Below are 10,910 nucleotides of genomic sequence, written 5' to 3'. Positions count from 1 at the left end.
TAATCGCGGGGCCGGGGCGGGGCCTGCTGCTCACGTGACCGCCGCCCGGGCCGGGCCCACAGCCTCCGCCATGCGCCGCCGGGCGCTGGGCTGCTGGGCGCTGCTGCTCGCCCTGGGGCTGTGCCGCGCGCACCGGGCGCGCCCCCGGAACGTGCTGCTGATCCTCGGTGAGTGCGTCCCCGCCGACCCGCCGCCACCCCGGGCATCACTCTTCACGGCCGCCTGTTGTCGCCCCGCCCCAGCGGCGGTCAGTGTTGACCCCAGCCCTGAAGCCCCCCGGTGTCCTCTCACCGCTGCCCCCAGACTCTTCTTTGGCAGCTCCTTGCAGAGGGAGGCAGGGCAGTCTCGCCCATCTGGGGACTGCGGGTTGGGCTCCACCATTCAGCACCCACTCCTGCAGCAGGCTCTGACCCCGAACCCTCTTGCGTGCCAGTGCCCCAGGGCTAACCCTGCGGGCCCCCAACTCGGAAGGCCGGGCGCTTTCCAAAACTCGGGTCCACAGATCCCGGACGGGATCAGCCAGGAAAGGGGGGCTGGTGCCTCCGTCCCCAGAGGCCAGCCAGAGTGCCCTGGGGCTCTCATATCCTCCCCATAGGTTTTTCAGTCCCCCAGAGCTCTGTGGGTCTGCTCTCCTTCCCCCCACTACCTCCCTGCTCTCTTCCCCAACCCCAGCCCCTCCCAGAAACCCCAAGTTCCTCCAGCACCATGTTGCTCACAAGACTTCCCGCTTGAGTGACCAGCCAGACTGTCACAGGCAACCTGGTTGTTTCCTCTCTTGAGGTTTGGCCCTGTGCCATGGACTGTGTTCCTGATTAACTTTGTGGTCTCTGGCCAGCCCTTCAGCTAATTGTAACATAGAGTCTCCACTGTAGAGTGATAGCACCCATCAATGTCCCCGCTCCCAGGCACGCTGCCCGTGGACCCACATCCCTGTGCATTGTCTGCGGAGCCCAGCACTGCCCAGTCACACCTGCCGGTTAACATGACCACCCACATATCAAGCCTGCCTGGGTACCCTGCCCCCCAAATTATCAAGCCTGCCTGCTAATAGGCTCGCCTGGGTTTCATATGTGCCTGGTCGCATTCCCACTCGGGTATCACGCCTGCCAAATCTCATGCCCACCCAGCCCACCTGGCCATCATGCCCTCCCGGGTAGCACACCTGCCTGGGTGGCACTGGCCCAGGCCACTGCGGCAGTAGCCAGGTCCCCCCGCCCACACATGGCTCCTGAGCCCAGCCCGCTGTGTTCTCTGTGTTTCTGCCTTCCTCAGCTGATGACGGAGGCTTTGAGAGTGGTGCCTACAACAACAGTGCCATTGCCACCCCACACCTGGACGCCTTGGCCTCCCGCAGCCTGATCTTCCGCAATGCCTTCACCTCTGTCAGCAGCTGCTCTCCCAGCCGCGCCAGCCTCCTCACGGGACTGCCCCAGGTGAGGGCGGCGAGAGGCAGGAGCAGGGCACGGCAGGGGGAGAACCCCCTCCCTGGTCTCTCCTGGGGATGTGCCCATCTTCCCTGGCCCGCTCCCAGCCGGCCTAGGGGCTCCAACTACCCGACTACACGTGAGCCCTGCCCACTGCTCTGAGTGACCATGAGCAAAACACTTACCTTTGGGCACCTCAGGCTCGTCACCTGTGATAAGGGGTCATAGGAGTACCTCATTCGTGGGATTATTATGGGATTGGCCGGTTATACTTTATGTGTACGGCACGTGACAAGGTGCCTGGCACGCACTTGCCCGTCATGACACTGTCCCAGGAGCTCACATGACGATGGAGCTGCCATTTAAGGCACTTATTCTGTTTTTATTGTGCTAAGAAATACACACATGAAATTTACCGGCACGAAGCACACTCAGTGTTGTGTCACCCTCACCCCCATCCATCTCCGGAACGTTCTCATCGTCCCAAACTGAAGCTGTGCCCATTAACCACTCCCCCTCCTGCTCCCCCAGCCCCTGGCACCCACCGTCCTACTCTCCGAATTTGGTTACTCTACCTCACAGATGCAGAATCATACGGGATATGTCCTTTTGTGACTGGCGGATTTCACTTGGCATTATGTCCCCAAGGTCATGCTATGGCATGTGTCCGTACTTCATTCCTTTTCAAGGCTGAGGCATACTCCCCGGTCTGGACATAGCACATTTCGTCTATCCGTCACCTGTCAGGGACACTGGGGTGCATCTGCCTTGGCTGTTGTGAATAGTGTCGCTGTGGACCTGTGTGTGAGTGCGGGCACTTACTCTGAATATATTATCTCGTGACGTTACCTGATGGTGATGTCCCCACCCGAGAGGCCCATAAGAGGGGCCTGTGGCCTGGGCACAGACACTTCCTGAAAGGTTTATCGGAACCGCCCCGCAGTGGCCGCAGCACAAAGAGGGCCTTGCCTCCTCCCCTCACATGTTTCTAGTTTGAGCTTGTAACACCCAGTTGTTACTGAAATTGTTACTGTTTCTTCTACACTATGAGGAGGCGAGTTAGTAAAAAGAGGCCTGCTGCTATCTTTTTCACGTTAAGATGTGTGCTCATAATAGAACATTTGGACAGTACAGAAAAGCAAAAGGAGGAAAATAAAAGCCCCCCTAATGTTGTCTCCTGCTGACGTCCCACGGGAGGGACCTGTGGTGAGAACTGAGAAGCCGAGATGATCTCCCTGGGCGCCGGCCACCCTGGTCACGCCTGAATCGGGTCCCAGAAGGGCGGGGGTGCTGAGCGTGGGAAGGGCGGGAGCAGCCCCCGCCCAGTGGCTCCCGCCGTCCGGCCTCTCACGGAGGAGAGCCCCTCACGGCCTCTCTGCCCTCAGCATCAGAACGGGATGTACGGCCTGCACCAGGATGTCCACCATTTCAGCTCCTTTGACCGGGTGCAGAGTCTGCCGTTGCTTTTGGGCCAGGCGGGCGTTCGCACAGGTGAGGGGCTTGGCGCCATGGGGTGGGGACTGAGGGGAGGACAGGCCGGCGGCGTGTCCTGAGTCACCCTCAGCCCTGCGTCGCCTGCTCTGAGCACTTGCCCCCAAGGACCTTGGCCTCCTGGCTGGTGCCTGAGAACAAGGACCCTGGCTGCCTATGTAGAGGCCAGAGCAGGGCGCAGGGCTTGGGGGGCCGAGAAGGGAGCAGAGGGTGTGGGAGACGGAAGGGGCCCTGGACAGTCCTCTCTCCCACCTCCAGGCATCATTGGGAAGAAGCACGTGGGGCCGGAGACTGTGTACCCATTTGACTTCGCGTACACAGAGGAGAATGGCTCTGTCCTTCAGGTGGGACGGAACATCACTTGGATTAAGCTGCTGGTCCGGAAATTCCTGCAGACTCAGGATGACAGGTGGGAGGAGGACCCCTGCCCCTCCCCTCCCCGCCCTCCCATGGCCAGACCTGCGACCTGGACGCACATCCCAGAGTCTTGATTTGGGATTCTTGGAATTGCCAGGTGGTGGAGTGGGGGTGGATGAGAAGGTTCCAGAGACTCAAGTTAATCTGGTCAGGGCAAGAGGGGACATGGGGAAACGGAGGCCGTGAGAATGGCAGGAGACTTTTCAGTGCTAGGGGAGTAGGCAAAGCCCAGAGGCGTGTTCCTTCCAGAAGAACGGGGCTTCCAGGGTAGGCAGCCAGGGGGTGTGTCAGCCGGCTGGCCTCAGCATTCAAGCCCCTGCTCCGGTACAGGCCCTTCTTCCTCTATGTCGCCTTCCATGATCCCCACCGCTGTGGACACTCCCAGCCCCAGTACGGGACCTTCTGTGAGAAGTTTGGCAACGGGGAGCGCGGCATGGGGCGGATCCCAGACTGGACCCCCCAGACCTATGACCCCCAGGATGTGCTGGTAGGAGGGCCCCTCCCATGTTCCCAAGACGCCCGCCCACCCTTCTTCCTCTGCCTTGTAAATTTGTGGAGCTGCGCCCTCCTGTGGGCCGAAGTCCTGGTCCCACCCACGTGTGTGACCTAGTAAGAAGAGACCCTCTGACTCATCGGAGCCAGGTCCCATCTGTGGGGCCTGCAGAGACAAGCTCAAAGACCTGGAATAACGTATGCAGAATTTGGGGCTAATGCATTCACAGGAAGGAAGATGATTTCAGGCCCTGGGAGGAAGGCTGGCACCCCATCTCCCCGGGTTCAAGGGCTGGCTACCTGTCCCCCTAGCCTACCTGCTCTAACTTGGACTTGCCGCCCCCTGCCCCCCAGGTGCCTTACTTCGTTCCTGACACTCCAGCAGCCCGAGCCGACCTGGCTGCTCAGTACACCACCATTGGCCGGATGGACCAAGGTGGGTTCCAGGAGCCCCAGCGGTGGGGTGTGCCACAGCTTGGGTCCCCATCCTGGGCCAGAACAGTATTGTCAGGGCCATGTTCACTCTGAGCCTCTAGGGGACAGTCCTTCGTCACCTCTTCCAGCTCCTGGTGGCCCCAGGTGTTCTTGGGCTCATGGCTGCATCACTGCATCCTCTGCCTCTGAGGTCACGTGGCCTTCTGTGTCGCCGTTTATCCTCTTCTTGTCATTGGATTTAGGGTCCACCTGGGTACGTCGGGATGATTTCATCTTGAGATCAGTGACAATCACATCTGCAAAGCCCCCCCCCTTTCCACATAAGCTCACATTCACTGGTCCCAGGTGGACATATCTTTTGGGGGGACCACCATTCAGCCGACCACAAGAGGCTGGTGCCTTTATCTTTTCTCTGCCGGTGCCGTTAGTTCCCAGTAACTTGGGAAGGGGCAGGCGTAGAGGGAATCCTGTCTCTGGCCTGTGTCAGGACTGACGCTGTTAGTTCACGGGCAGACAGGAGACCAGAAAACAGAAGCCGGCGTATGGCAGCTGGCAGCTGCACGGGGGTGACGAGGGACAGCTGGTTCCCTGGAGGGGAGGCTCAGGCGGAGGCCTCCTCCAGGATGGGGCACCGGGCGGAGTGTTGGCTGAGAGGCCTGGGCTGGTGGCGAGGATGGGCGAGGTGATTTAAGACAGGAGGGTGCAGGGTCCGGCAGCGTTCCCGTGTGTCCACACCCCTCTGTGGCTGAGCTCCGCTCCCCCCACCCACCCCACAGGGATTGGACTTGTACTCCAGGAACTGCGTGGGGCGGGCGTCCTGAACGACACCCTGGTGATCTTCACTTCGGACAACGGGATCCCCTTCCCCAGTGGCAGGACCAACCTGTACTGGCCGGGCACTGCTGAGCCCTTGTTGGTGTCGTCCCCAGAGCACCCACAGCGCTGGGGCCAGGTCAGCGAGGCCTACGTGAGCCTCCTAGGTATGGCCGGCTCTGCGTCTCATGGGGAAGGGGGGGGTTCGCGAAAGTGGAAATACAGTAGGGCCACCACCTCCAGACTGCTCAGTACCCACTACCCTGTGCGGTTCCCACACCACCTGGGTGAGGGAGGGACACCACTGCCCATTCTCCATGTGCAAAACCGAGGCTCAGAGAGAGGGGAAGTAAGGTGCCCAGGGTCGTGCCGCTTGTAAGCACGCAGCCAGGACTCCAGCCTGGGTCTTGCCACCTTCCAGATGGTTGCTTTCCCACTAGCCCACCGGTAAGTGTCAGGAGCACCCAGAGCACTTGTTACCATCCGGATACCCCCCCGGCCCCCCGAGAGTGCCTGATGGGCCTGAGAATTTGCATCTCTGACAAGTCCCCAGGTGATACTGAGGCTGCAGCCCCCGGGACCCCACTCGAGGGATCAGGGCAGCAGCACGCTTAGGCCCCTGCAGCTCGGGGCCCATGTCTCCCTTTGGCCCCCGGGGGTGAATAGATGAGCCTCCTACATGCGGGCTCCCTCACTGGTCCAAAGGGTTTTAGAAGGATCCTGAGTGCCACACGTTGGAGCCCCATTCCAGGCATGGTGGCCCAGAGAGGTGAGGCAGCCAGGGCGGTGCTGGCCCATGGGAGCCCCTCCCTGTTGGTGACTTGCTGTGCAGGTGGCCCACCGGCTTTCCGGGGTGGCTTGGACTCAGGCCTTCCACACGTGGACCTGGTGCCCCGGCGCGCCTGCCATGCTGACACCAGTTCCTTTGCAGACCTCACGCCCACCGTCTTGGATTGGTTCTCCATCCCCTACCCCCGCTATGCCATCTTTGGCTCGAAGACCGTGCAGCTCACGGGCCGGTCCCTCCTGCCGGCGCTGGAGGCGGAACCCCAGTGGACCACCGTCTTTGGCAGCCAGAGCCACCACGAGGTCACCATGTCCTACCCCATGCGCTCTGTGCACCACCGGCAGCTCCGCCTCGTGCACAACCTCCACTTTAAGATGCCTTTCCCCATCGACCAGGACTTCTACGTCTCACCCACCTTCCAGGACCTCCTGAATCGCACCGTGACCGGCCAGCCCACGGGCTGGTACAAGGACCTCCATCACTACTACTACCGGGAGCGCTGGGAGCTCTATGACCGGCGCCAGGACCCCCACGAGACCCAGAACCTGGCCGCCGACCCGCGCTATGCCCAGGATCTGGACCTGCTCCGGGTTCAGCTGGCCAAGTGGCAGTGGGACACCCATGACCCCTGGGTGTGTGCTCCCGACGGAGTCCTGGAGGAGAAGCTCTGGCCCCAGTGCCGGCCACTCTACAACGAGCTGTGAGAGCCCCCAGGGCAGTGACCACAGCCCTTCCTCGAAGTCCCATCTGAGGGCTCTTCCTGATGCTGGGGTCCTTCCTGCCTCTGCCTGGAGGGCAGTGCAGGGCGCGTGTCCCAGCCTCCCAACCCATGGTAGGGGACACCACTGCCCTGTGCCCCAGCACAGGCATTCCAGAGGACCTGGGGACACAGGGATCCCCAGCCCATGACAGGTGAAGGGAGTGTTTCCTGGTTGGGCTGGGGACCTGCGAATAGAAGGGGCTGCAACCTAGGGCTTGAGACCCTCTTCATTCTTCGGAACCCACAGATGTTCCTTCCCATGCCCCTCCCCCAAGAGGAGATGGGGCTTCCAGGTGCACTTGGGTGGTGAGCGGGAACACAGTAGCTGGCTTTTGTCAGCCTCTGGTCTTGAGGCAACCTTGGAATAGTCCACTAGGCCACCGATTCGGGCCAGCTCGGAGTAACGAGTTGGGCACAGCCCGTGCTTCTTTTTGAACCGCCAAGGATGAAGCTGCCCCATCCTCGGGCTGCGTTCGTTGTGTTTGGAGGAACAGACACGGCTCCTGGAATGCTCCAGACCCGCCCTGCCTCTGCCTGCCATGGGAGCAGAATCTCTGTCTGGGAAAAGCCAGAAAGGGGACTTCCTCCCTCGAGTGGGTGGGTTCCCACTGCCCTTCCTCCCGCACCAACTCCATCCTGGGGGCGTGGGGGGAAAGCCACAGGCCGGGGCACTGCAAAAGCTGCTTATTTTAGTAAAATGTACCGAGTCTATTTCTGAACTTGCTTATGACAACGCCAACCTGAATTCTAGAACAACTTCCTAAGGTACTCAGATTCGGGGGCACTACTGTCAAAATGACATTCATTCTAGGGGGAGGCAAAACCAGGGGGTCCTCGCCTGAGCTATGCCCGAATCTCCTGAGCCCTGGCGGTGGAGTGAAGATGGCCAGAGACGGGGCTGGGGGAGGCACCCTGGTAGAAGGCATGTCTCGGTCTTGGGAGAAGCCCAGCTGGTGCGCGTGCAGAGGCGTCTATGTGAAGCTTCTCCAGGACACCCCACAGGTCCTCGGGCCAGGCATGGCGGCCCAGCCACAGACCCCCTGAAAATACTGTTGTCATCGCTTGGAGACAATATTTATTGGTAAACAGTCTATAAACGAGTTACACTAAAGCATCTCTTAGCCGTGAGAAACCGAGAAAAGTTAGGCAAGGTGACAAGTGGGTTTGTACCTCTGCTCTGGGCAGGGGTACAGTGATGGGGGGAGGGGCACCAGGGCTGCCAGCCGCTGCCTCAGTGGGTTTGGGACGGCCATTGACATGCTGAAATGCAAAAGGAAAGTGCAGGCGCCCATCAGGTCAGATGGGTGGTTACCTGGAGACATCTGAGGTCACAGAAGACACCCCCACTACAGAACGGTCTCGGGGTGTCCAGTTCAGACCATGCCAAGCCCTGGTGAGGGGATGGATTACACAGAAAAGTGAGCAGATGGTTTGAGTGCCCATTTGTGACCTGCACGTAGAGAGGGATCCAGGTCAGACTCCAGTGAGAGGGGAGCCCATGCCCCGAGAGCTGGCTTGTATGGCGAGCTCCCCAAAAGCTGTGCCTGCGAGGCCCTGGGCTCAAAGGACAGGACCACGCTCAGAGGGACGCAAAAGCCCCCACAGCCCCGGGAGAGGACTCGGGCGTCAGCGGGTCCTCAGCTCTGTCCACACGACCTTCTTCTGCTCGTCCGCGATGGCGAAACGGACGCAGCTGAGCAGGGTGTCCAGGTCACTCCAGGCATCGGGGGCCAGGCTGCTGTGCAGACAGGGCGCTCTGTCCAGCTCACCCTCCTCCTGCCTGCTGGCCTCCAGGAGCTGCTCCTCGGAGGTGCCCAGCCGCTGCAGGGCCTTCCTGCGGAGCCAGACGGTGGGCGAGGCTCAGGAGAGCAGCCCCCACCCCATGGACACCCCCAGGAACCTCCAGGTGCCTCTGGGCTGCTTCCCGGAGGGTAGCGGGACCTCTGTCCCAGAGCTGTGTGACACTTGCAGGGGCTGGCACAGGGTGAGTTCCTAGAAACCCCGCATGTGCCGGGGCACGTGGGCCTCAGCGGCAGCTCTAGCGCCAGCCCAGGACGCACCTACCTGAGTTTCCTGGCTGCCTTCTCGTTGACAGCGACGTGGACGATGATGGGGAAGGCGCCCATCCTGTGCAGGGCGCGGACGCTGTCCAGGCGGACATCCAGGAGGGCGTGGGTGTTCTGGGGGGTGGGGGGGTGAGTGGGTCAAGACCTTCAACCTGTGGTAGCGAGGGAGCCCACCCCCGGGAGCGGCGCCAGGTTCCGGGTGGGACTGAGTTAGTAGAGGAGCCGAGGGGAGAGTTCGCAGATGCCCCCGTGTGTGCCAGGGCGCCTGCGGCAGTCCTGCGTTCCCATCCACCTGGAGGGAATCGTGCTGAGTGAAGTAAGTCAGATGGGAAAAGACTTCACTCATACGTGGAATGTGAAAAGAAAGCAATGAATGTATCTCCTAGAGACAGAGAACAGAACAGTGGTTGCTGGGGGGAGGGGCGCGCCAGGCAAAGGCGGTGAGGTGTCCAGGATGGATGGAAGCTGGGCTCCTGGTGGTGAGCACACAACAATGTATCCAGAGGTCCAATTATAATGAAACTTACGTGACATTAACCAATGTTACCTCAATTAAAAATAATTATAGTAATAAAAAGAAGAGTTCCCATCGGTTGGATTTTTCACCTGGGAAGTCTAGGAGTTGCCAGCTGGCGTGCGGGAGCCTCGGCAATGGCTCAGCCCTGAGCAGTGGCCTGGCTCCTACAACCCCGTGGGGGTGGGGAGGGCTTGGGAAGATGGGACATCCTGCCTCCGGCTCACAGCTGGGCCCGGCCGCTTTGTGGCCATGCAACAGTCTAGGTCACAGCCAGCTTCTTTTCATATACTGGTTTGAGCCTTAAAACATGGAGTGTTATCTCCATTTTGTTTATTCACTGAACAAATGGTATTAAATATCTCCTGCATCGAGAAAACAGTTTCAAGGATGTTAAGAGACTCGCCTAAGGTCAAAGGGAACCTACATGGTGGAAACACGGCTTGGTCTTTCCGCACTGTTCCTGCTGAACACTGAGCCAGAACAAGCTGGGTGACAAGTGTCCCGCAGATGTCACGGGCAGTCCTTCCTGCCTTATTCCAGCACCCTCTTCTGACATGGAGTTCTCAAATGCCCAGGAAGGCTCTGGCCCCTGCCTTACCTTTTCCATGAGGAACTCAACAGCTTGGCGGGTCACACAGTACTGGCCGCCGGACACCTCCCTCTCCTGGACGATGTCCCCTCTCTGGCTGGAGGCATCGTACTCCTCCTGGCTCAAATACTCTGAAGGTGACAGTGGACAGGGATGTCACACACCCACTGAGTGGGGCCCTGAGCAAGCTGCATGCTGTACCCCCACCCCAGGGACTCACGCCAGCTCTGGGGAAGTTCTCCTCAGGGTCCTTTTTACAGACATGACCCTGCCCTCCCCACTCAGAGGAGCTGTGCCCTGCATGTTCTTCCTAAACCTGACACAGCAGGAGCTCCGTCAATGCCAGGATGTGGGAGATGGAAGGAAGGAAGGAAGGAAGGAAGGAAGAAAGGAAGGAAGGAAGGAAGGAAGGAAGGAAAGGCTGGAAGGATGGGTAGATGGAGGGATGGACAGACAGATGTGATAAACCTCTCCTCTATCACTTCCCACACTCCAAACTTACACATCTAACTTCTTACACCTAGAAATCCCTTGCAGCTCTTAAATCAGTGGTTCATAATCAAGGCAAGTTTGCCCCCAAGGGGCTCTTGGCAACATCTGGGAGCATTTTTGGCTGTCACACTGCGGGTAGGGGGTGTGCTACCGGCATGCAGTGGGTTGAGCCCAGGGATATTACTGAACACCTACAGTGCACAGGACAGCCCCACCCTAGTGTCATGGGGCCAAGGTTGAGAAGCGCCTCAAACAACCTGCTGAACCCCCGCTCCCCCGCTCCCCCACCCCGCCATGCGCCTTTCTTCCGGACTGGCTTCTCTGGGTTCTGACCACCGTGATAGGACTGCACATGGCCTCTGCCTGGCCTCCCCACCCAAGGTGCCCCCAGATTGCAGACAGCTCAAGTCGCAGGTAACCTAACGCCTCTGCAGCAGCCATCAGTGATGGGGGGATGAACGAAAGCACCCGCAGACGCCTCAGTCTGCTCCCCAAGCACGGAGCCACCTTCCCTGCTGTGTGAAGACACTCAGACTGTCTGCTGGATCCCAAGGCTCTGCTACGTGGCCTTCGGCAGGTGGATGGCACCCTGCAGCGGTACCACCCCAGTTAAGTACAAGCCTACTT

The 10,910-nt window shown here is 59.9% G+C and overlaps 2 protein-coding genes across 6 annotated transcripts in view; one reads left to right on the top strand and one right to left on the bottom strand.

The window, feature by feature from the left end:
- Window positions 1-15: 15 nt before the first annotated feature.
- SGSH (N-sulfoglucosamine sulfohydrolase) lies at window positions 16-7,035 on the top strand. The gene is made up of 8 exons (XM_033090336.1): window positions 16-167; window positions 1,273-1,433; window positions 2,810-2,915; window positions 3,174-3,324; window positions 3,663-3,819; window positions 4,179-4,260; window positions 5,036-5,239; window positions 6,004-7,035. The coding sequence occupies exons 1-8, from the start codon at window positions 71-73 to the stop codon at window positions 6,561-6,563; spliced, it is 1,518 nt and encodes a 505-aa protein (XP_032946227.1). The 5' UTR covers window positions 16-70; the 3' UTR covers window positions 6,564-7,035.
- Window positions 7,033-10,910, bottom strand: part of CARD14 (caspase recruitment domain family member 14) — a 29,480-nt gene continuing 25,602 nt past the window's right edge. For all 5 annotated transcript variants that reach the window (XM_033090330.1, XM_033090329.1, XM_033090332.1 and 2 more), the window contains 3 exons: window positions 9,801-9,922; window positions 8,684-8,799; window positions 7,033-8,453 (listed from right to left, as the gene is read on the bottom strand). In XM_033090330.1, the coding sequence (XP_032946221.1) occupies window positions 8,246-8,453; window positions 8,684-8,799; window positions 9,801-9,922 (446 nt within the window). In that variant the 3' untranslated portion in view covers window positions 7,033-8,245. The remainder of the gene's footprint in view (window positions 8,454-8,683; window positions 8,800-9,800; window positions 9,923-10,910) is intronic.

This window comes from Rhinolophus ferrumequinum, chromosome 21 (assembly GCF_004115265.2).
Source record: "Rhinolophus ferrumequinum isolate MPI-CBG mRhiFer1 chromosome 21, mRhiFer1_v1.p, whole genome shotgun sequence".
In the NCBI taxonomy this organism is placed as follows: domain Eukaryota; kingdom Metazoa; phylum Chordata; class Mammalia; order Chiroptera; family Rhinolophidae; genus Rhinolophus; species Rhinolophus ferrumequinum.
The sequence above is the reverse complement of the archived record's forward strand: the minus strand, read 5'-3'. Positions and strand labels throughout refer to the sequence as shown.

What these genes read in the sequence shown, in the direction of transcription:
- SGSH (XM_033090336.1), top strand. Translation starts at nt 71, where the DNA reads ATGCGCCGCCGGGCGCTGGGCTGCTGGGCGCTGCTGCTCGCCCTGGGG. An exon ending in CATTGGCCGGATGGACCAAG is followed by an intron (nt 4,261 to 5,035) that starts GTGGGTTCCAGG and finishes CCCACCCCACAG; the next exon opens with GGATTGGACTTGTACTCCAG. An exon ending in GGCCTACGTGAGCCTCCTAG is followed by an intron (nt 5,240 to 6,003) that starts GTATGGCCGGCT and finishes GTTCCTTTGCAG; the next exon opens with ACCTCACGCCCACCGTCTTG.